At 43.6% G+C, this 26,103-nt stretch overlaps 1 protein-coding gene and 1 long non-coding RNA gene across 6 annotated transcripts in view; one reads left to right on the forward strand and one right to left on the reverse strand.

Moving 5' to 3' along the window:
• Positions 1 to 15,502, reverse strand: part of RPS6KA3 (ribosomal protein S6 kinase A3) — a 128,117-nt gene extending 112,615 nt beyond the window's left edge. For 2 of the 5 annotated variants that reach the window (XM_048862720.2, XM_048862712.2), the window contains exons 1-2: positions 15,184 to 15,389; positions 5,246 to 5,302 (exon numbers count right to left, since the gene is read on the reverse strand). In XM_048862720.2, the coding sequence (XP_048718677.1) occupies positions 5,246 to 5,302; positions 15,184 to 15,255 (129 nt within the window). In that variant the 5' untranslated portion in view covers positions 15,256 to 15,389. The other 3 variants (XR_007358261.2, XM_048862729.2, XM_075131866.1) reach the window with 3 other exon arrangements.
• Positions 14,406 to 18,652, forward strand: LOC125642079 (uncharacterized). Its single transcript, XR_012669740.1, has 3 exons — positions 14,406 to 14,595; positions 16,457 to 17,091; positions 18,056 to 18,652. It is a non-coding gene; the product is annotated as an uncharacterized LOC125642079 (long non-coding RNA).
• Positions 18,653 to 26,103: the final 7,451 nt, after the last annotated feature.

The following is a 26,103-nucleotide window of genomic DNA, read 5'->3' on the forward strand; positions in this document are numbered from 1 at the left end:
TTAATGTCATTTATAAACTAAAATTCTTTGAGTTATATTCCAAGATACGTTAAACTGCATTTGTATAGTACTTTGCAAAAATATCAAAAGCTAACTACTAAGTATTAAGTTTAAAACAAACCTGGAATTTGACCCAGGAAATTGTAAAATATGCTGTTAACAGTCAAAAATATTCCTGAAAAAATGCTACTCTGAACTTAAGTTTAACAGAAGGTGAAGGTTTCCACTACGTTTTAAAAAATATATGAATTGAATACATAAATAATAAATTTAGAGAGATCAGAAGTTTACGAGTTAGTTCAAACATAGATGTAGTTCACAGAGCAGTAAATATCACAATCCACCTTAAAAATTATCAGTTTTACTACAGTTTCCACAATGCAAAACTTTTGTTCAATTATTTCAAATTAGAAACCAAACTTACCCGAATAGAGCGAATACGTAGAGCCAGAAACTTAAACATGGCTAAGAAACCATAATGTTTAAATTTTCTGACTGAGTGATCCTAAGTTTAACAGAGAAGACCAAACCCTAATGTTCTTGCTGCTACTAGCTGTTCCAGCAATTAGAAAATTTCCTGTCAGGCGAGTCAGATACTGTTAGAAAAACGAGGCCTGATTTCCCCTTCCCTCCCCTTCCCCCGCCCCCTGTGGTAAAGAAAGAAAAAAATGGAAGGCAGTAGTATTCATGTAGCTGATAGTGTGGAGATCAGCACAGGAAGCCTACTAAGTAGACTGATAGCAAAATGCTGTTGCAGATGTTAAGATGCTATTTATTCCTGGTTCCCCCCCTCACAAAAAAAAACAACAAAAAAAAAAACCTCAGAAAATAAAGTTGCTAAACAACATACTAACTGTTAAGCCAAACAGGAATACTAATTTAAAGTTTATCATGTGATATTCATATTTTATATGAGTTTGTCTGAACATTCAACTAAGAAGTATTTTAAAGGTATAGTAAATCAGTATTTTTTTAGCTTCCTTTCCAAGGGAATGCAGTTTGCTTATACAGTTCATTTATAATCATTTACTCATGCATGCAGAGGGTTGGAGAAGGAAATTCACCTAGGTGAGGAGGGCCATGTGCAAGGGCCTCTGCACCACGTAAGTGCTGTGTAGGGGCTGCACAGCCATGCACTGGACCTGTCCACTCTCTATATGTTGCAGAAAAGGTCTTTGTACCACCACGATACAGAAGACAACACTGGGGTCAAGCCAGGAGTAGGGCTGCATGTACTCATTTATTTGAATCTAATGACCGAATGCAATTGGTTGGCTTCTCCACAAACATCATCCTTTAAAGAGAGTATCACGCAGTTTTTACCTATTTAACCAGTTTAAAATATTTTTTTTTAAAATTGCGCCCCCGACATCTGGCCTAGCAGCTATGTCTAAGGCACAGTGCTTGATAAAAGTAAGTTACTCCACATTGTTGCCTTGCAGGTCTCCGAGACTGGCACATCTGAGCCAGACAAAAATAGCCTGAGTTCTGGTGCAGCAGGCATTGATGTTCAGTATCAGCCAACTAGTAACACAAAGATGCACTGCGTGATCCTGTCACAGTCAGTCTCGGTCAGGCAGGACTCTAGCGTGTGTAGTGTCTCCCCACCCCGAGGGCACACTATCACCAGGGCAAAAAGCCTCCTCGGCTTCAGTGCTTCCTGTATCTGACCTCAGATCATTCAGCAGAACCCAGTTCACACCATGAGCTTCCCACAGTGAGTCCACCTGGAAAGGACACCTGGGGAAGACTTACACGAACCAAAGAGGCCATCCATCCCAACTTTGCAGTCAGCAGTGACTCTCAGCCAGCGTTGTAAAACAGAAGGGTTTATTAGTCAACAGGATCACAGTGTAGAACAGAGCTTTTCAGCACAGAAATCAGGAACATTCAGCAAAGTCCACCTTGGAGGGATCCAGACCCTAGAGACCAGGGCTCTCCCTGAGTCCCAAACCAGGACACTGCCTAGCTTCCTGCAGCCAGCCTCAATCAGGACCTGCTGCCCCGCCTCCTTCGTCTCTTTCCTGGGCAAACAAGTCACCTGGCCTGCACCTCTAATTTTGTTCTCCAACACTTCCGGCTGATTCTTGCAGAGGAGGGGGCCCAACCATCAGTTGCCAGGATACAGTGTCGGCCATTCTCTGTGCCCAGGCAATCGTCAGTCACGCCTGCCCTCTAGGGGTCTCTGCAACGATCACACACTCTTATCCCACCACCAACATAGGGGAAACTGAGGTACACACAGTATTCAGACAAAACATTAAGAACATTTCCACTTCGTCATAGATCCATATTGAGATTCTTTGTGAGGAGATAGTTTGGCCTTCTGAATGCCCTAGTTTAACCAGAAAGAGACAGTGCAACAGCTTTGTCCTTACAATGAAGTATGGTTAATACAGCCAAAGCAGCAAGATACAATTAAGCAGAGGTGTAAGGACTTCCATCCAAAGGCTTTTTAATACAAGAAGTATTTGACTTTTCATGCTGGTCTCAAAGTCTAAATTTATTACTAGGATCTGAGGAGCTGTTTGCACCTCTTAAAAAGATGATAAAAGCACAAAAAGAACCAGTGATGCTGACTTTCATAGGAGTATTATATTAGGATGCATCAGTGAGATGAAATTTGCTGCAATACTTCTTTACTTTCATATACGTCATTAATATGTCTGACACACATGTACACCTAGAGAGCTATTACAGATTTCATCTATTCTAAAAATACAATATTATGATATTAAATACTAAATATCATCTCCCCCCCAAAAGAAGGATTACTTACCTGTACAGTAACTGGAGTTTTTACATGTTTTAACACTATGGCCACTCCACTATCGGACGTGCTACTGCCCGTGCCCAGGCACTCCTGATTGGAGATTTTAGCCAGTAGTGTCCACAGATCCGTGACTGCACCCTACACTCTCTTGTGCTCTGGTGGGAGGGTATATTGGAAGAGGAGGACCAGCCATTTCTCAAGTTCCTTCTCAACTACGAAGCCCAAAGAGACTCCGCAGCAGAAGGGAAGGAGAGTAGGTGCTGGAGCACCCACACAGACAAAAGATCTCTAAGAACATCTTAAAGAACTTCATTTACTATACAGGTAAGTAACCTCTCTTTCTTCTTTGAGTTATGGTTCCGTATACATTTTTAAGGACTATCAAGATTGGTCCCTGGTGTAATGTGCAGTCACTCTAGGAAGGGGATGCACCTCAAAATCTTTGTAATAAGCTTGAATACACAGTGAAACATACTTAGAAAGTCTGAGTAGAAATCAGTTGTCTTGTCATTCTCTCAGTGAAGGAGATGAAGAGTCTGGGGGAAGTCCTGAAAGGCCCAGTTCTCTTGAAATAGAAGACAAAGGTCCTTCTTAAGTCCAGGGAACGGAGCCTAGGCTCCTCCCTCAAAGGATGAGGCTTTGGGTAAAATACTGGTCGTCAAATGTCCTGATTGATATGGATTTCTGAGGAGACCTTAGGTAGGAAGCAAGAATGGGGCCACAAGGGCACCCACAGTAGAAAGTCATATGAGGGAAGTCAGCCATGAGTCTCCCATGGGAGAGGAGCCTGGGTTGTACCAGCAGGCCTAAACAGAGGTCCATGGGAACCTGGGAACGCACCACGGATGATGGTAAAGTATGGTCTGTGCGCTCCATGTGTATTCAAGCTGAGGATGGTACGAGACGGTGCAGAAGTATGGTTAAGAGCATTTTGTGGCTGCGACCCAAAATGGCAATTCTGGAGCATGGGCTGAATAAGGCTTCTTAGAGAAGTCCCTGCTCCTAGAGCCCTTATGTCTAGAGGTCTTTGATTCTGGTACCCATGATGGTGCTGATCAGGTTGATTTGCTAAAAGACTTCTCATGGTGGGGTATGCTAGAAGTCTTCCTGATTCGGGGGGGGGGGGGGGGGGGGGGAGAGGGTGTGTCAGCTCACCAGGTCACAGACAGAGCAACTAGCTTGCCTGTTGAGGCTCTCCAAAGATCTCCATTACTTTACAGCTTGCGTTGACTTCTCCAGAAGGAAAAGTTTCAGCCTCATTGCCCTTGTTCTCTGGGTGGGCTTGGAAAAAAACCGTCACACAGATAATCATCCAAGAATGTGTCCTTCCCCACAACATATCAAGCATTAAGAGTGACCATTTTTGATGGGTAAGGAAATGTCATTTGAGACCTCTTAAATACTGGTTTCTTGGCTTCTGCCATGATCCCACTGCCCCTAAACGAAAGAGGGAGAGGGTGGCTAGGCTAACTGATTGCCTAAATATGCTAAATAAATAAATAATTAAGTATTACAGGCCAATGGGCAAAAGGAAATTTAATTATGTTAACTAATACCAATACAGCTAATAACCAAGATACCGTGTGCCCTGTGCAATTAGGTTAAGGGAACACCGCCAATGGTTTGATCTCACAGCCAAGGCAGTAAGAAGGAACTGAGGGGTGGCTGGGCCTGCTCTCTCTTTTATGCCCCTGGGTGAGGCTGCAAGGGCACTTAGAATGCAGACAAGGCCTGATGGTCACTTCTAGCCAAAAAGAATCTGATCTCACACGCATATGTACATCGACAATGGAATTTGTTGTTCACGTTCTTGATATTAGCTGATGCTGTAACCTGCAGAGCACCTACTAGCTCAATGTCAATCTCTGTAATCAACTGACACCATCAACATTCTTAACTACTGCACTGAATCATTTTAGCAGAAAACAGCTGTTGTGCTTTCTTCACTGACATTGGGTATAATGGGTGCTGTAAGGTAGATAGTTTTCAGAATTTCTGGGGCGACAGGTGAATTCCTGGATTCTATCTCCCTTTCTAAAGTCAGTCACCTTTGCCTCTGTCCAAAAAGGGGAAAAAAGAAAGATACATCCCTTCCCTATTAGCAAAAGCCACCTAGTACCAAGTGCCACATCTGTGCCCTTTCCAGTTGTCAGAGCAATGGTTTTCCCCTGACTTCTACAAGATATAGCTTTGTGCCTTCCATAGAGAAACCTGCATCACACCAAAAATATTGGGAGCACTGTACAAGCAACTCAATTTAGTACTGAAATTAACACAAGGGACACTCTACTGAACCAGTGGGTGAGCGAGGAAGAGAGCTTTTCCTCAAAAATATAGATCCATGACAAACAATTTAGGTCTAAGGAACACAGGGCTTACACTATGAGAGTTACAGCCAGCCCTTAGTATTTGAGTGACCTATAACACAAATGTACCACAAAATAAAGCTTACATTTGCAATCTTTTACTTACAGTTTGCTGATTAATCTCTTCTTCTCCCATAGGTTCATCCATAATTTGCTGTCCATTCTACAATAAACATAGCAAATAAACAGCAAGTTACTAAAAGGGTTGAATTCAGTTAAAAAGCAGAAAAACATTTCTTTGGGTGCTTTCACTATAGCATTATGAGCATTTTAGTCTCTAAAATCCAGAGAAGTTCATCTGTGTGATACAAGGTGATCCCCTTCCAAAAGGTAAGTATATTGTGGATAGCACACAGCAACACCCAAACTTCAATCCCCATACAGTACCACATTAGTCCAAATGAGTCCCACAATGGGAGTTATTCAGCACAAATAAAACTCCTTTTCCCAAGACCAACCACATGTATCAAGCCACTATCATCACGGTCAAAGATTCCACAAAATAATTATTGTTGCAGTTTGGATTGTGGTAATAAAAAGCCACAAGCAGGAATGGACAAATTCAGGGGTTTTTTTTAATGGGACAATGATGATCAGGCTTGAAGGTCATGGCCCTGCTTATTAACACTTCATGCTTTCAAGAGCATATGCAACCAAGTTATCTCTCTTTATATTAAGTGCAACACAGTTCTCATCATACTGCTGCTCATCTTGGTCACTGGGCACAGTTAGAAAGGGGTTAATTCATTATTTTCAGCTCTCTTGTAGACAGACAGTTCTAGTGTCTGTTACTTATGAAGCAGCAATAGATTGAAACTAAAAATGATCCTGTTGTTCAGAACTCTGACCAGCTGCAAAACTATCAAAAAGAATGTTATTTTATGCTGCTGGAGAAAGCCCAAAGCAGAAGCAGGTATTGGAGTTAAAGTATGACAACTCCTCTTCCCCCTAACATACCCCCTGCAAAAAAAAATACAGGTGAAGAATGAGGTGGCAGAGACCTCTTTCCTTTCCCCAATGCCACACAGCTGCCAGGATGCTTTGGAGGGGATTAACGAATTGAGGAGACCTTTCCTTTCACTGCTGCCAGGAGGTTCTGAAGAGGAGAAATGGTAGCTGGGCTAGAGAAATGCTTCAAACTTTGAAAGACATCTATGCCACTCAAAGCTGAAGTTATCAAGCAGGATCCATCAACTGACATCTACTAGAAATTTCAGTTCTCACTGTTCTCTTTTTCAGGGCTGTTTACCATTAGGATTATGATGTTGAACCTTAATGATGGATCCTTTGCCTTATTTGTCTAGAATTTTTTCTTGCTATTAGATATAGCCCTTTATTCATAACACAAGAACTAGAGGGTCACCAAACAAAATTAATAGGCAGGTTTAAAAAAAAACAGAAGGAAGTATCTCTTCACACAATGCACAGTCAATCTGTGGAACTCCTTGCCAAAGGATGTGGTGAAGGCCAACGCTGTAACAGAAGGCCAAGAACATAATGCAGTTCAAAAAAGAACTAGATAAATTCATGGAGGATAAGTCCATCAATGGGTATGAGCCAGGATGGGCAGGAATGGCGTCCCTAGCCTCTGTTTGCCAGAAGCTAGGAATGGGCAACAGCGGATGGATAACTTGAGAATTACCTGTTTTGTTCATTCCCTCTGAACCACATGGTATGGGCCACTGTCAGAAGATAGGATACTGGGCTTGATGGACCTTGGGTCTGACCCAGCATGGGTGTTCTTATGTTCCTTCAACTAGCAAATTGTTTGGTAGTTCTTTCAAGCATTATCCTGGATGGAATGTGGGTTGTGAGGACAATCTGCCTCTTATGAAGTTTCCCTTCTGGATTCCAATATTTGATTATACCAAAACATAATGGGTCTTTGAGTCTCAGATGACCCTCAATTCTCAGCAAGGATGTGGCATGTCAGAACATGAAGCTGTGTGGACTCTATGAAATGGGTGCACGAGACCTGATAGATACCCATAGATTTCATCAATGTATTCAGAGAACATCAGTGTTTTCATTGTTTCCTAGAAGCTCTTCTCCAGTTATGTTAAGCAATTATCTGATCAAGATGATATGGGGTAATTATCTGAGATACAGTGCTGTTAATTAATATTCATTTAATCACACTGCTTGATAATTGTTCACAATTCATGTCAATGATCTATTAGAAAACAGAAACTTAAAGGTAGTTTGAATAATTGCGGAGGTTTCTGTTGTCTCTATGGACCATATTAGTGCAAAGTACTACACGCACACACTTGTAAAGATGTTAAAAACATTAACAGCAGTAAGTAAACTGACAAAGCACCGGGCTTACAATGGTGGGTATCCAACATAGGAAATGAGCATCTTCACAATTATTTGATTAACCTCTGTGGACAAACTGCTGAGACTGTCTATCTGCTTCCCATATGCTGCAAAAACTGACATGTTTAAATAGCGGATTAAAACTCAATGACATTAATTGTTGAGGTTTTTACTGTTTGTATGAAGAGGTAAAGTGTTAGGAGGCAAGCATGATTTTTAAAGTTTTTGGTGATGCTCTCTTCTCCAGGAAATAAAAATAGCATGTCTCAGAGGAGCTGAAGAAGGGGGAGGAGTAAAAGGACACCCCGGAGAAGTTCAGCCCATTGCATGGATTTTCAAAAGCTGATCATTTACAGGTCCTGAGAGGGAGAGCTCCTAAAAATCAAGGTGAGTGGCGGGCTCTTTTAGTCATGTCCTCATTATAATTAAAAGTAATTTGCGAATTCATTCCTTTAAACTATGTTCTCCCACCTTCCATTCTCTGGCCAGAGCATGAGCAAGCCACGGCATATGGTGCCAGCCTAGATTAAGATGCCAAGAGACAGGTTTGGCCTAGAGAGAAAAATGTTCAGGTACAGGAGCAGGGATTACCATATTGCCTGTTTGTTAATAAGAACTTCTAGGGAGAGCTCATCCCTCACACCAGGCTTGATGGGAAATATTATAACTTTGTTTGCAGTTTCCACAAAGCTATCTGGTGCAAGCGTCTAGAGGAAGAGCACACAGGACAAAAAGAAGTTAGTCACCTTGCTGACCTGCTAGGATAGAGAATGACTGAAATACCTGGGCTTATTACCTTATTTTGATTTAAAAAACTAGAATAATATAAAATTAACATAGCACACATTAAAGGGACTAAAAGCTGGCTAACTGATAGGTCTAAAAATGTAACTATAACCAGGGAGTCATCACTGAGTGGGTGCGTTTCTAGTGGGCTCCTGTAGAGGTTGGTTCTTGGTCCTATGCTATTTAACATTTTTATCAATTACCTGTGAGAAAATATAACATCACTGATAAAGCTTGCAGATGACACAAAAATTGGGGGAGAGGTAAATAATGAAGAGGACAGGTCACTGAGTCAGAGTGATTTGGATCACCTGGTAAGCTGGACGCAAGCAAGCAATATGTGATTTAATACAACCAGAAACAAAGAATATAGCCATACTTATGTGATGAGGGACACAACCCTGGGAAGCAGTGACTCTGAAAAAGAATGGGGGGGGGAGGGGGGGAGGAGAGTGAATAATTAACTAACATGAGCTCTCAGTGCGACACTATGGCCAAAAGAGCTAATGTGATCCTGGGATGCACAAATAGGGAAATCTTGAGTAGGAGCAGAGAGGTTATTTCATCTCTGTATTTGGCACTGGTGTGACTGCTGCTGGAATACTGTGTCCAGTTCTGTAGCCATAATTTGAGAAGAATGCTGAAAAACTGGATAGTGTTCACAGAAGAACCATGAGAATGATTAAAAGATTAGAAAACATGCCTTATTAGTGATTGACTCAAGGAGCTTAATCTATTGAGTTTAAAGAAAAGATTGAGTGACTTGATTACAGTCTACAACTACATACACATGAGGAATAAATATCTAATAATGAGCTCTTCAGTCCAACAGAGAAAGGTTTAACAATCCAATGGCTAGAAGCTGAAGCTAGACAACATCAGACAGGAAACAAGGGATAGATTTTTAACAGTGAGGGTAACTAAGCACTGGAACTTTCCCATCACTGATAATTTTTAAATCAAAATTGGATGCTTTTCTTAAAGATATGCCCCAGGAATTAGTCTGGGGAAGTTCTAAGTCTTGTGTTATGCAGGAAGACAGACAATGTTATCACATTGGTCCTCACTGGTCTTGGACTATTGAGATGTTGAAAGCCTTATGAAAGGAGAATTCACGTTGCTGTGCTAACCATCAATACTGGTGTCTATATTTTTATTTCAATGGCTTAGGCTTTTCACCCTCTGCTTGAAGGATATGAAGAATTATCCTCCATAAAAGCTCTATTCAAGAGATATTTAAGGTGCCTGTAGCGTATTTAGACTTTTCACGTTTAAAAGCTGCTGAGTAAGATTCTTGGCAGAGGAGGATTGCATCTCTACTGCTGTCCCTGTACAGTCTACTGCAGCTGGAACAGCAAAACGAAACAACCCTTTTTATTATATCAGTAACTGATATTTGTTGCTAGAGCTACAGCTAGGAAAGTTATGTATTCATTCTAGCCCATGTGAGATAATAATCGCAATAACCTAGCTTTATAGTCCATTAAGAACAAAAAATAATGCTGCACACTATTGGAAAGCAGATTCTCAGACTTCAGTGGTATATTGATCGTAGTTTTACACAGTATGCAAGTATGTTACTAACTCCTTGGTTGAACATTGTAATTTTGTCATGAACCCAGGGATACAGCAAATCTCAGGACTATAATTTTTAATCTCTGAAAGGGACACTGAAACAAGAACAAAAATGCAATCCAGTGTGGTGGGAGTGGTGGCAGGGAAGCCAGTGGCCTTCACACAATTGCTGACAGTAGAGGGAATGGTGAGACTCAGGAGTCTTGGGTTCCATTCCAGGCTCTGGAGAGAAGTGTTCTATAGTGGGGTAGAGATTCTTCTGCCTGTTTTCCCCCAACCCCTTCCAACTAGTTTCTGTCCCCCTCCTGTCTCTTCACCACCCCAAGCTCCTCATAGAATCATAGAATAGAATATTAGGGTTGGAAGGGACCTCAGGAGGTCATCTATTCCCTTTCTCATTTAGTCAGTTTCCGTCTCCTTTTCCAGCCAGTCCCAGTTCCCCATTCAATCTGTCTTCCACTCCTGCATGGACTACCAGTTCTAGTCTTCTAGATATGTAGCTGTGGTGAGAAATGTTACTTGTGCCCAAGGGCAGCAAAACATTCACAAGCGTAGAACTACCAATAAGAAATCACTGGTAGTAAGTATTAAAAGGATGGCAGGTTTCATATGCATCGTATTCACATGGTTATGACATCTATTTTACTAATGGAATCACAAAAATCCCTGAGCCTCTCCTGTACAGTAGTCTTTGAAATACAATACTTTTTTTTACATATGTACATATTATGGATAAGCATCAGATGAGAATCCTTTATTATAATAAAATTATATGGAAAAGTTTCATTTGTCATAAACTTACAAAAGTAAGCACACTCCAAGAACTATTACATTCAAATAGATAAATACTTTAGAAGTGATAAAGAACAATTTAGAGGATATTTTGTGATGAAATTCTTCACTACAATGGAGTGGTGGTAAAGAGTTGAGTAACTTTCAATATCCATTGATACCTTCTGTTTAGACAACCCTGCTTATGTTTTCAGTATGTAAAGGATGGTTGCAAATGTGATCTTTATTCTTGTGGCTTATTCCCCAGAAGTATGTCCTATTCTGAAGACTGATATACAAAATAAGTACCGAAGCAATCACAACTGGAAATTATGACTGCAAATGGCAAAGAACAGATGTAATCTTGCCAACACTTATGCATTCACTTAACTTAGACTTTGGGTCGACTACTCATGTACTTAAAAGTTATGCATGTGTGTAAGCATTAGCAAGAATGGGGTAATAAGCATCAATGCCGCACCATATTCGATATACTTTTATGCATCAACATCACTCACTGACATGCCTCTTCATCCCAGTCATTTAGTAGTAGTAATGTCCCGCTGACTGCCACAAGAACAACATAATCCTGGATTCAGCAGGTAAGTGAAAGAATGAGTATAAAATATCTTGCTTTTAAACAATCTCTATTTGCGATGGGCAAGACTTTCAAAACTAAGTGCTGAAAGTTAGGCTCCCAAACCCATATTTAGACACAGCCTATTGACTGATGTTTAATGGGAGTTCAGAGGAGTGCAACACTTTTGAAAAACCAGGCTGCTTGTTCAGGTGCTTAAATATGAATTTAGGAGCCTAACATTAAGACTCCAGTATTTGAAACTCTTGGCCAACATGTCTTGTGCATGATTACATAACACACAGTATATACTCAGCATGAGACATAGATGCCGGTTAAGGATGTAGGGCAAGAACCCAAGCTGATGTAAATCAATATAGTTCCACTGGCTTTAACAGAGCTTGATTTACACTTTGGATATTTCCTCAAGTATTATATACAATATAACTTTCTTTTACGTACCATCATTAACACAAACTACCCCAAAATGCTTTACATTACAATAATGCTCAGAGAGCTCATTCAGGATTTCTCTGGTTTTTTTGGGTACTGTAGAAACATATAGTGAATCAAATGCCCTCTTGTTCACCTTTAATAATTGTATGGATTTATGTTTTTACCCCAAAGCTCTTTAACAGTTTGCATGGCACTTCATTTCCCCCACAGAAAAAATACCAATCAACTCCAACACTGGTATAACTTGAGGTAACACCAAGGTTTGCTATAACAACTTATGATTTCCTTAGGGCTGCATTAAGGAGTAAGGCTATGTCTATACTGCCTCACAGTGCGAAGTACAGAAGTGCGAAGTACAGATGTGCGAACCGCAGAACACAAAGTGTTGCGATCTAACTGTTTGAAAGAGGACTGTGTTAATTCAAACTATGTACCTTTTAGTTCGCACCAGCTGCGTCCACATGGGGCTGTTACATAGTAACGCTTTGGTGCACTCTGCAGTTCATACCTTCATTGTCTGCACTGCAGCATCACAGTGTGGACAAGTCCTTAGTGAATATCTATGGCAAACATAGATAATGTACATGATTTACAAAAGCTGCAGATGACAGCCAACATATAGCTATGGAGAATAAGTCATAAAAGGACTCCATGAAGGCACAGACCTCTCACAGGGATCTGACTGTAGTCAAGAGATTGCAGTGCTGCTAATAAGGCTAACTCGTGTAAATTAAATATATGGTTAAGTATTTAAGCCATTTGTTTACATACTTGATCCAAAAATTGACTATTTTTAAAGATACAGCTTTCAGGCAAACAACCTTTATATTCAAATCTATTTTCTTCTTCAATGGACACCCAACTTCCATTGAATTTTGACAGGTTTTGGGCACCTACATCACTTAGGTTCTTTCTAAAATTCCATGTATAAATTCATTATTCTAATCAAATATTCATAATTTTTCTTCTTTCAGTAGAAGCTCACATTTACAGACACCAGATATATGAACTGACCGGTCAAGCACACACTTCATTTGGAACCGGATGTACGCAATCAGGCAGCAGCAGAGACAAAAAAAGAAAAAACAAATACAGTACTGTACTGTGTTAAACAAAAAAGGGAAAGTTTAAAAAAAGATTTGACAAGATACAAACACTGTTTCTGTGCTTTGTTACATTTAAATTAAGATGGTTAAAAGCAGCATTTTTCTTCTGCATAGTAAAGTTTCAAAGCTGTATTAAGTCAATGTTCACTTGTAAACCTTTGAAAGAACCATAATGTTTTGTTCAGAGTTACGAACAACCTCCATTCCCAAAGCATTTATAACTCTGAGGTTCTACTGCAGTAACTTAGAATACTAAGTCTGTTCCAAAACAGGTTTACAAAAATAAACCAAAAACCACAGAGGTACCTGTATAGGATGAACATTCACTAACAAAGCAGCAATGATTATCTGTGTCCTATCTAAGAAGTAAACCTGAAATAATTTTGGATTATATCCATATCTGAAGCACAGCATGGGCATAAGTATTTGTTAGGACTGGGCTTTACACCATAAACCCTTCAGATAGGTGTAGTTATATATTTTTGTAGTGTTTCTACATAACTTAAGTGTCTCATGATAATGTAAGTACAGAACAGCCTTGTTTATGTGCATAACTTTTCTTTATGAACTGACCGAATACATTTTGAAATATTTGTTTTTTAAAAAGTCTCCAAACACAGTATTTTGAAGAATGAAAAATCAAGTGAATAATGGAAACTTAAAATATTTAGAAACACACATGCATCAATGCAACACCTTTTAAATTTAATATTGGGGCTTCCTTATAGTCACAGAATTTAGCTGATATGTTTCCTAATTACAAAAAAAATACATAGCATGAAGAGGAAATTAAAGTCACACTGTTCACATGTTAAAAATTCAGTAATGCCGGATAAGTCTCAGGAAGGAAAAATATTTGTCCTCCTAGAACAAGTGTTAAATTGCTCTTCTTAGTAATTATACTCCTTTCCAAAATTATTTCACCGAGAACTACCACTTTGAAGATTAGTGAGAAAACTACTGTAAGAATGATAGGTATTTTTAAATGATTGTGTTATCAGAACTTCTTCACTGGAGGTCAAATTAATCTGCAGTCTCCTTTTAAGTGGCAGGCAGTCAGGAAGCAATGGGGCAAGTTTCTCAGCATTATTACAACTTTGCAAGCCTTTATTACCTGGTGTCCAAACCACATTAGCACACAATTCTTTATTTAATGAAAAGTGGAAGTGACTAGAAGAGACAACAACTCTAATTAATCATCCCCCACAAAGGGATCTGAATCTCCTCACTAGCACTTGGAACAACTCAGTCTAGTAACTAAAAATGCATAGGGAACTGTGACATCGATGTCATACCACACCAACATCCTACTGTCCCCTCACTACAAACAGCAGGAAACCACACTGCACAGCATTACACGGATGTTCCCCCAAACTGGCCAAACAGCAAGTGTTACCAACATGAGGCAGCCCGGGTAGCCGAAATGATTGTGAAATAGCAAGAACTGCAGGCACAACCCAGCTCTGCCTAGATAAAGACGTTTTGGGATCAGAGGGATGAGTGTCCTTTTCCAACAGCAGAGAAGTGAAAAAGGGGGTGGAGGGGAGAGACATTAAGGAAGGTGAAGCCAGGCTTCTTATATGCCTGCCTGGCCTGCCACAGGGTCAGGCGGCTATACAGAGTTCCCTATTAGGAGCTAGTTTCCCCGCGTCCGCTGCCTGGGAAGGGCGTGTGGAGGAGGCTGGGCCACTCCGGGAAGAGGGAACTCGCGGTGACAGTAACCAGATACCGGAACGGAATAAAACCAGCCAAGTCGTTCAGCGGCGCAGAAGCAGGTTATTCTCCTCCCAGAAGGTGCAGACTAACCCCCTCCGGAAGTGGTGGGGTCCTGGCCGATCCCCCTGCGTGGGGGTCGGTCACTTACAGGCAAGGGAGCGGCACGCAGCCGAGGCTCAAACGGGCTAGGGAGGGAGCGAGACACCAGGGCAGAGCTCCGAGCAGCAGCCGCTGGGCGAGAGGAAAGTCCCGTGCGGCTCCCTCACCCTCCGGCCTTCGCCTGACCTTTTGTCACCAGCCAGCGTCGCGGCTCCCCACGGCGCAGCACCGCGCACACGGCAGGGGAAAGTTTCCCATAAACTTGGGGGTTGCGTGACATCTCGCTCTGCCCAGCCCCGGGACCAGCGCGCTCCCCATCGTTACACCGCTACCGGGGGAAGGAGGGAGCGGGCGCAGCCACGCGGGGCTCACGGGACAACCCGTCCCAGCCGTGGGGGGGGGGTGTTATTTACAGCCCCTTCCGCACGGGGCCAGGAGTGTTGGGCAGGGGGGCTCGCGAACACCCCTCGACTCGCCTAGGGAGCCGGGCGCTCGCTGTCCACCAGGGGCCCCTCTCAAGGGCAAGGCGCCCCCGGAGGGAACGTGGGCTCGGGCTAGAGCGTTGGGGCCCCCTCCCCAGGCTGCCGGGGCGCGATGCGAGGCGGCGGCGTCTCCCTGCCCCCCGGCGGGACCCCGTACCTCCGTGCTGCTCTCGGCCGCGCTCTCCACAGCCATCTTCTGCCAGGGGTCCGCCAGCTGCGCTAGCGGCATCGTCCCCGCTCGGCGCCGCCGCCGCCGCCTTCGCGCTCCGCTTTCAAGCGCCCCCGCGGGGCGAGGTAGGACGGGGGCAGCCCCCGGCGCGGGCAGGGCGAGGAGCCCGGGTGCGGCGCGGCGCGGCGCCCCGGCCGGCGGAGGGCCCTACCCGGCTCTGGCTTCTGCCTCTGCCGCTGCCGCCGCCTCCCGCCCGGCGGAGCTACCCTGCCTCAGCGCCGCTCGCTCCCCGCTTCCGCTCGCAACATGGCGCCCGGGCCATACCTGCCCGTCAAACCGAGGCTGCGCACGTCAGCAGCTGGGGGCGGGGCCGACCCAGCCAATCCGCGGCAGCCGCAGGTAGCTGGGGGCGGGGGAGCCGGGTCCGCGCGTGCAGGGGGCTGTGGCGGGGAGGGGCGCTAGCCTGGGAGGGGAGTCGCGGCCTGCGCATGTTCAGGGTCTATTCCTGGCCCTATGCAATGCGCGGTGCCCTTCGTAGACAGCTTGGAGGTTCAGACAGTACAAACTAAGGCCTGGCTTACACGACAAAGTTAGGGCGACATCTGCCACGTTAGGTGGCATTAATAATGTATGTGTCTACACTACCGAGTCCCTTCCGCTGACCTAAAGGGCTTGTAAAGTCGATTTCTGCACTCCACCTCCAGGAGAGGCGTAGTGCTTCGGTCGACATCCAGGCATCAACACTGGGATACTATAGGCACTGCACTGTGTCATTTGAATGAATTGACCTCCGGAAGGTGTCCCACAGTGCTCCTCTGTGACTGCTCTGGAGAGCACTTTCAGCTCCACCATAGGCGCCGACTCCGGGGCTGGAGCACCCACAGAGAAAAATTAGTGGGTGTTCTGCACCCACTGGCAGCCAAGCTCCCTGCCCCCCCGCCTCACCTCTGCCTCCTCCCCTGAGCACCCCGCATCCCTGCTTCTCCGCCTACCTCCCAGCACTTGCCTACCTCTGCAGCTGTAGCAAGCTCCAGGAGGGAGGAGTGGGAACCTGGCATACTCAGGGGAGGAGGCAGGGTGAGGCGGGGCCAGTGCAGGGATTTGGGGAAGGAGTAGGAATAGGGGCAGGGAGGGGGCAGAGTTGGGGCGGGGACTTTGGGGAAGGGGTTGGAATGGGGGCAGGAGCGGGCCTGGGACGGGGGGGTCGAGCACCCACCTGCACCATTAAAACTTCGTACCTGTAAATTCCACTTCACTTCAGCCAGGTACACAGGAAACAGCTGTCCACCTGTTAAAGCCCCAGGAACTTTTGAATGTTCATTTCCTGTTTGATCAGCGTGGAGAGCTCGTCAGCACAGTTGACCATGGATGCTGAAGGCCTCAAATGCACTGAAGCATGGAGCACACAGGCAGTGGTGGATCTGATTGCTGTGTGGGGAGAAGAGTGCAGGCAGAGCTCCAAACCAGCAGAAGAAACACTGACATCTATGCCAGAATCACACAGGGCCTGGGGGAGAAGGGCTAGCCCAGGGACACACGGCAGTGCCGCGTGAAAATAAAGGCGCTTTGGCAAGCATACCAGAAGACAAGGGAGGCAAACAGTCACTCTGGTTCTGAGCCGCAGACATGCCGCTTCTATGGAGGAGCTGCATGCGGTTCTAGGTGGCGACCCCACCACTACCCCAAAATGCTCTGTGGATACCTCCCAGGAGCTCTGGGTGACCTTGGGCAACAACAAGGAAGACATTGTTGACAAGGAAGAGGAGGAGGAGAATGCGTGGCAGGCAAGCGGAGGATACATTCTCCCCGATAGCCAAGAACTTTTTTTGACTCTGGAGCCCATTCCCGCACAGGACCAGTTGGCAGCAGAGCATGATGCTGGGGAAGGCACCTCTGGTGAGTACACATTTTCAATCAAACTGTAGGGGTTACATGCTATTATTTTTAATGTTGAATCTGAATAAGAAAATTGGGATAGTGGTTATCAGTGGCCATTCCAGCTATGCAGAGGGTGCGCTCCGAAAAAGATTGTTTATGTGCCCGGCGTGGCCCGCGAATCTTCCATGGAGCTAACTAGGAAGCTTTCATGGAGGTACTCTGCAATCCTTTGCAGAAGGTTTCTGGGAAGGGCTGCCTTATTTCATCCACCACAGTAGGACACTTTCCCAAGCCCCTCCAGTATTAACTCTTCTGGCATCATTGTGGCACACAGCATTGCAGCATAAGGACCAGGAGGTCTATACCCAGACACTTACAGCATCTGTTCCCTTTCCGCCTCTGTTACCCTCAGGAAAGTGATATTGCGTATGGTTACCTAGGGGAAACGGGGAAAGTTAAATGCTAGCCATTAAACTGCAAGCAATTCAATAAGAAATCCGCCCCATTTGATGAATTCTGGATCACAAAACCATGCTTTCCCGAGTGTGCCCTGGTTGTGGTTGGAAGGGATAACCCCGTATTGCAACCAGCATTTAAAGAAGGAGTGGGGCAAGGCTTCTTGTTCGTCTCCCTTCCACCCCAACACGGTGCCATTTTTATAACAATCAAACTATTTGCGGGGCTTTACGCTGGTGCCTGCCCACAAGCACCATCCAGGTTGCTATGGGAAAGGGGGCTGTGCTGAGGTTGGAACCATTGATCCCAAGGATGTTTTAATAAAAGCTGCAGCACAAGGCCTCTTGCCCATGCCTTGTAGCCTTACTCACTGTGGCTGTAACAGCAAACCCACTCTTGCAATAGCCAGCATTTCTGCTTATGTTGTGGTTTACAGGGAAATGCATTGTGGGGTGTTTCTTTTATGAAAAGATTTAACCTTGAGCGAGACTGTTAATGCTACCCTTGTGCTTTATATTCTTTATAGCTGAAACCTTGTCCAGAGGCGCATCCTCCACACTGAGACAGAGACTTTCCTAGATTAGAAGGCGGAAAAAGAAGTCTTGGGAGGATATGTTCAATGAGTTAATGCGTGCCTCCGAGAGTGACAAGATGGAGCTCAGCGCATGGAGGATTAAACTGTCCGACAGCCTGTACAATGACCGCGAGGACAGAAGAGCATGCAGGGAACATGAGTGTGACATGCAGGATGAGATGGTGTGGATTATGAGGAAGCAAACAGACATGTTGAGGCGTCTGGCTGAGGTTCAAGAAAGGCAACTGGATGTTAGAGTCCCACTGCAGTCTGCACTGAACCTGCTGCCATTGTCGCCAAGTTCCACATCCTCCTCTCCCAGATGTCCTAGGATGGGGGAGGAGGGGATTGGGGGAGTCCGGTATCCCTTGCACTCAACTCCAGGGGAGAGTGCAAAGACCAGAAAGCGCCCATTCCCACACCTTTGATTGTTACTGCGGTGCAACTGTAAGCAAGCTGTCCTTGTTTCTCCCCTACCTTCCCCCAAGTTTTATCTTACTTTTCTTTGCTGTCTCTCAGTGTTTGTGAGCATAATAAAAATAAGTGGATTGAGGAGAAAAGGGCTCTTTATTCATTCAGCACACTGTGGTTAGCGGTGGTGTAGTGTATAGGGGAGTACATGCAATGAAGGGGATAGCTTGGTAAGGAACACACATAAGTGTCACATTACTGTGGGTCATTGATGAAACTAGTTTTCAAAGCCTCACAGAGATGCAGTGCACTTCAATGTGCTCGTCTTATTGCCCTGGTGTCTGGGTGCTCAAAATTTGCTGCCATGCGATCTGCTTCTGCCTCCCACCCCACTGGAAACTTTTCTTCCTTTGTTTCATAGATATTATGGAGCACAAAGTAGGCAGCAACAACAATAGGGATTTGTTGCTTTCAGCTAAACTTACTAAGTTTACTCTTTACAGCTCACGAAAGCTTATGCTCAAATGAATTGGTTAGTCTCTAAGGTGCCACAAGTACTCCTTTTCTTTTTGCGAATACAGACTCACACGGCTGTTACTCTGAAACCTATAGATAATCTTTGTTTTTTTAACAGATTATGGGGCCATTTACACCTAGGAAGAGTGAGTGTAAAATGCTTTCATTCATATTTGATAGCATTTTTCACCCATATTGTATTGTAACCCTTCTGCCCTTCAGAGTTGGCAGCACCAAGGGTCGGATTCAGTATCTAGAGGTTCCATTCCAATACACAATGCAAAACCGGCTCGAGCCCCCACCCAGTGACCTGGGACAAATATATACCACCCCTGCTGGGCACCTCTTAGAGGCAATACTTCCCCTTTCACAAGCATAGAGCCTGAGTGTAGCAAAAGCCTTTTAATAACAGAGAGAAACAATGTGGCATTATGTTGGGGAAACACCACCAACAGGATTCATAACACAACCCATGAGCAAAAAAACCCCACCCCAAGCAATTTGGGGCATGTCCTTTCCCTTTGGTTCTTGAGTCCAGCAATCCAAAGTCACCCAAAGTCCCAAAAGTCCAACAACCCGAAAGTCTCTGTCCCTGGTCAGTGCAGCACCAGAGCTCGAAAGTTTATCTGCAGAGTTTTACCTCCCAACCTGGATGGAGATGGGGTGGGGGGGTTATGGGGCACCTTACGTGATCCAAAGCCAATTGCCCCACCTCTCCATGGGGCTCTGCTCCACCAGCCATCCCACAAATCACTCCTCTCTGCCAGGTGCACCCCATGAGCTGCTCCAGCCATCCTACAAACTGCTCCACTCCACCAGCCGCTCTGCTCTGCCAGCCGTCCCACAAGCCGCTCTACTCTGTTCCAAGAGCTGCTCTGCTCTGCCAGCTGTCCTACAAACTGCTCCACACTATATCTTCAGGCTCCCCCCCTACTTAACATAACACTGAGTGATTTCAGCTCTTAGTAAGTTTAGCTCTTTTGTGATTTCAGCCTGTAGTAGGGGAGCCTCAATGCTGATGCATCATTGGCCCAAAGTGAATTCAGCTCAACAGTCTGTAACTAGACTCCTAATAGAATCAAAATTAGCTCTTACATTCTACAGTAGAAAGAGAAGGAAGTGCAATTATCCCACACCCATCCAGAGCCCCATACCCCCAGATATTAATACCTCCCCCAACCTCTCTCAATTCACAGAGCTTTGGAACCCATGTCCCTTGCCTAGCGAGTGCTACTTAGTTGATGGCGAGTCCCTCCATCATAACAAAAGGCCAAGTACAGTTCCACTGTCCTTGATTCACATAATCAGGATAATTACAATTTATTCTTCCTGCCCCAATAACAGAGACACTGGGGATCCCACAGCAGCCAAAGTGAGCATTTGGGCAGCTATGGGCTCATGCTAGGCTGGGTGAGTGTGCCTATGCAAATGAGATCAGCCCCTGAAGTTCTTTTCCACAACTCACCACCAGATGTCAGGGTGGAGCTCATCCTGACTCTGCTTACATCATTACATTTTGCACAAATACAAGTGACTACACAAGGTGTAGAATCAGGTTATTTTTTTGGTTAATGAATCAGAATTTGACACAAATCTCTACAACCGAATCCCTACCAGAGGCTGAATAGAGCCCTAGATTTACATTATGAAGAGATTTACTCTGGACAGCTATTGCTGTCAAGCTCAGGCTAAGGTAATGGAAAAATAGAAATAATTCAGTAGCTCTTGACAGCCATGAAGCTTAGGTTTGTAATCAGGAATGTTTCCTAGTAAACTGACCAGAACCAGATCACATTACAGTCTCAGTATTTTGCAGGCTGGCTGCTGGGATACTGTGAATAAGTAGAAAGTTCACATACACATTGACTTTAAATGTCTGAAACACACAGCAGAATCCCTCCCCATCTCCAAGGCATATAGCACACATAACCCACAAAGGAAAAAATGTTCCCTCCCCCAGTCCCTTCAAATATATACCTGTTAGGGCTAGATTCTATTTTCACTTACCCCAGGGTAATTCATTTTTCTTTATGTGAACTACTTTATTTATACTTGTGTAAATGACAGATAAGCTGAGAATTCCCATTGGGTGAGGGTGAAATTGGGCAGGAATAGGAATAGGATTGTCAGCCACCTTTCAACTTGGCAAAACCTTACCTTAACTCATATCCACTGGAACCTCAAATAAACCCTCTTTCTGGTTGATCAGATGAACCGAGACCTTCTCCTGCTATATAGAAACTGCACTCTCTCCTCCCTTCCCTACATATCTGGGCATTCCACTTTTCCATTGGACTTAGCCCACAATGACTAGCCTAACCTGGTTTTAGCCCACAAGGACTTTGTTCAGAATTTGTGAAGCAAAGGAAGAGATAGTAGCATTTCCAGCTAGTTGTGTCCTGGAAAACTGGATGATCACCTTGTTCATCTCTGTCTATTACCTGTGAATCCAGAGAGAAAAGGCAAGAGTAAGAATTTAATGGGCAAAACATGTGCAAGAGCAATAAACAGCTGAAAACTACCCACCACCCACTCTCAGAACAAGTACAGTACTTATACTTTAGACTCTGTCACCTTACATCATGTGGTCAAGCTGGTTCTCTGGTTCCATAACCCACAATAGCATTGTATGTTTCATCTGCACACCTCTCCCCATCTATTTCTTACAACTGTAAAAGATTTCTAAGTTACCAGAAACAACAACAATCATCACCAATTATTTAGGATGAAGTAGCTATCAACCTTGTTTCTTCCTCTCCCATACACTTTATTTTGACACTGAAGCATTCACAAGTGTTCAACGGAAAATAGTATGCAGCACTGATTCAGCAATACTCTGGAGGGGTTAACTACAAGCAAGAGAGACATTAATTGCAATACTATGCAGGTTGCCCATTCGGCACCATAGCCATAATAAAGCTGACTTACCACTTTGTCTGTACAATGCCATCCTATCAAAAAGACAGGGATTCTGAACATCTACTAGATGCCTCACCTGTCTTTTCCCACAAAATCCTGCAGATGAATAAGAAAAAAAAATCTTGAGGTCAGTGGTATCAAATATAGAAGATCGATCTAAGTCAGCATTGACACTTTGGTGGTGTCCAATGCTAGAAGATCACCCATAGGTAACATAGTTTAACATCTAAAAGCATACCTATAGGCATAAAAAGGACGCGTGCAAGATTGAGACCTGGCTAGGGTTGTTCCAACATCACCTCTTTGGAAGTGCAGCAAAGACTGGTGTGAAATCCTAGCCCCATTAAAGTCAATGGCACAACTCCTGTTGGCTTCACCAAGTAGGAAATCCTGGTCTCACTGATCATACTACTTCATTTGTAAACCCCTGCTGACTTCTCTCTGAAAGTTAGTACAATAGGTACATTTTTGGGTTATTGGGATGGTATTCAAAAAATATTACATGTTTAAATACAAATAAAGAAAAAATACAATAAGCTTCTCCAATGTTTATTATGGGAACTCACACTAGTTGCATAGAAGGCATACAATACTGCGCTCAGTGTGAATTATTGCACCGTAATTCAGTCCATCAAGTCTTATTGCTTAAAACGTGAAAGTAAAATAAATTATAACAATGCTAAATGGATTCTTCAGTTACTCAAATATTGCAACCGCAATGCTCTGTGGTGAATTCAAATTAGATACCTCTTGATGATTTTCATTATCTCAGTCAAAAAACTCTTAATAGAATTTAAGTGTACAGAAATTATTTTTCAACAGTGCATGGATGAAAGCCAGACATAAATTTGGTTCTGTGAGAAAATGCCAACAGAACTGAAGTGAAAACAGACAATAGAATCTATTAGATTTATTGTTTGGGGGCAGAGACAGTACCCCTCTGTGGAAATCAGGACACCTGGGTTCAATTCCTGACTCTGCATAATTTTTCTCTGATCTTGGACAAGTCACTTATTCTCTCTTGGCCTGATTTTCATTTACACTATAGCCCCTTTACACTGCTCTAACAGTGTACAGAGCCCTTAAAGTGAGAGTAAAATAGATGGGCCTTAGGTCTGGTCTACACTGGGGGAAGAGGGGTGAGCTAAGTTGGTCTAAGTTACGCAACTTCAGCTAAGAAAGCAGCATAGCTGAAGTCAACGTACTTAGAGCTACTTACCGCGGTGTCTTTACTGCGGTAGGTTGACTGCTGACGCTTCCCTGTCGACTCCACCTACGCTTCTCGCTCCAGTGGAGTACCGGAGTCGACGGGAGAACGCTTGGTGGTCGATTTATCGCGTCTTCACTAGATGCGATAAATTGACCCCCTCTGGATCCATCGCTCCAGAAGTAAGTGTAGACATGCTCTTCAAGTGGTCATAAATTTATGCTGCTAGAACAGAGAAAAGGGGCCTTAGTGTAAATGAGAATGAGGCTCTCTGTGCATCAGTTTTGCATGTATGAAATGGGAATAATAGTTCCTGACCTCATTGCGATGATGCAAGGATAAATTAATGAATGTTTGGAAAGCTGTCAGATGCTGTTGAAATGAAGGACATAAATAGAAACTGGAATTGAGGGGCAGATTCTCAGCAGGTGTAAACAATCATAGCTACATTGAAATCAATAGAGCTATGACAATTTTATACCTCCTGATGATCTGCTCCTGTAAGTTTTGCATCAGCGTTGAAAAGTAGGGTTATAATTTGTATAACTACACTAAAAGTGAAATAACTGGAATTTACAAAATAAGATTAAAGTCTCTATATACATTTGCTGAAGAGTTTGTCTACAGTTATAAATACCTGGGTGACAGAACTGCACTGGTATGTGGACGGACCTAGCTAGAATAGGCTGTACAAACATTTCTCTTGCTATAATTTCTTATGGTAGGCTTTTCTTTGCAGTTCTGACCCTATTAATGTATGAAGAATGCAATAATAGTCATAAGAATACTCCTAAAGCATCATACCATAATAAAAAAATATGGTGCCAGACTCAACAGAGAATTACTTTGTTTTATATTAGTGTAAATCTATTCATTTAAATGGAATTACACAAGCCCAGAATTGGAATAATGCCATGATGGATCAAGCCATATGGTATTTATTGATTTGAAATCTCATCTGCTGTTAAACAACTAGCAAGAAATATCCTGCCTATGGTTTCTTTATCCTGAACGGAAATATGGAGCTCAATAAAATGTAGGTCCATTAGAGCATACCTGTCTCCAACAGATACCCCCCTTTTATTCTTTTTGTACATGTGAATAGTTGAAATTTGCTTCCTTGGGATGGAGCTTGATCATATTTTCTCTTTTCCGTAAAGAATTTAAGAAGCGTTTTGGTAATTTTGTTATGAGGAAGCCTGCTGAAAGACATTGAGCACAAGTTATCACACAAATGTGGTGAAAGAAGAAACACTGAGAAGTGTATTAACATTCTGCACCACAGTATTGTAAGATTTCATATTGTTTCTTTTCCTGTTATTAAAAAGTATTATAATAACACTCAAAGGTCCCATTCAGAATTGGGACCCCATTATGTTAGGTACTGTACAATCATTCTTTGCACTACACAGCTTGTGGTATACAAGACAAAGACAGACAACAGGTTGGGGATATAATATACAAGCAAATTAGTATGGTAATGAACTGGCCAGTTTAATTAATTACTGTTGCAAGTGCAGTCCCAGAGCATGCCATTCCATGCTATGGCACTAAAATCACTCCCCTGAGCTCCTCTTCTTGGTTCTCCAGTCCATTTATACATGCCCAGATGTTTTAAACATTCTTGCCCTACTCCCATGGTTTCATTTATTAAGTCCTCACAAAATCAACAACTCTTCTATCCCTTCCAGGCTCAAATCCATCTTTACGCAATGTAGGGGTTCAGGCTCCAGTTCTCTCTTGGTTTTCTCAGCGCCCTTCAAACAGATAATCTCTACCAATCTTGCTTCATCCCCTGGGCCTCTCTAAGTGCAGCCTCTCTCCAGTTCTCCTGCCAGTCTTAGTCCTGGGCAAACTCCTGCCCTTGGGGCAGGATTTCCACGGTCCTCGATAGTGCACCCTTCTTTAGTCCAGTGATTCGTTTACTCACCCAGAATGCAGGAGACCACAGTTCAAGTGTTCCTCAGTCAGGTGAAGAGAAGGAATTTAGACAGGGACCTGCCATCTCTCAGGCAAATGAGTGTAGATGTTGCATTAGTATGGCCCTCTCCTGCAGGTGCTGAATAGGTCTTTTGCAATGGTTCTTTAATTACTACAGCTCAATTTTTAATAGCTTTTCAGGACAAAGTGGTGCTCCATGGCCCCTCTCATAGGGGGGAGGAATCGCTCAGTGGTTTGAGAATTGGCCTGCTAAACCCAGGGTTATGAGTGCAATCCCTGAGGGGGCCATTTAGGGATGTGAGCCAAAAATTGGGGATTGGTCCTGCTTTGAGCAGGGGGTTGGACTAGATGACCTCCTGAGGTCCCTTCCAACTCTGAGATTCTATGATAACACTGATTTATGTCTACATTGTAAAGGCTTGCTGATTTAGGGTACTTCTCCCCATTTTAAAATATGCCAAAGACCAAGAGGGTATCTTGTACTTCCAGGTGTTTAAATAAAGGGTTGACTTCTGCAATGAGCTATTCTGCATTGGAGATGAGCAGGAGAGAAACCAATCATTAATGATCTCTTTCAAGCCAAGGCTATCAGCCTCATTAAGCATGATGTATTTGCTGTCTTTGACACACATGATCACTACTTTCTCCATATTTGTTCCTCTGTGGGCACTTTGATGGCTTTGTACAGGCCTGAATCTCCTTTTATCTCATTGATCACTCCAACATTCCTTTCCAGGGTTTCTCTGTCCTTTGTCAGAGTCTCCCAGGGTTCTCTCCTTAGCAGTCTTCTCTTCCATGTTCTCCCTTTACATGCTCTCCTTGCATGATCTCATTTGACCCCATGGGTTCACCTATCTCATCTTTGCAGATGATGCCTATGTCAGATAGGGAAATTTCCTGCAATATCCTGGACAAACCTTATTGAATTAAGTTAAAATGTATTAAATTAAGTTAATGTAACATTGTGGGCCAGGGATTGTATCTAATTCCATGGGGCAGGAGGACC

The sequence above is a fragment of the Caretta caretta genome, chromosome 1 (genome assembly GCF_965140235.1).
Source record: "Caretta caretta isolate rCarCar2 chromosome 1, rCarCar1.hap1, whole genome shotgun sequence".
NCBI lineage: Eukaryota > Metazoa > Chordata > Testudines > Cheloniidae > Caretta > Caretta caretta.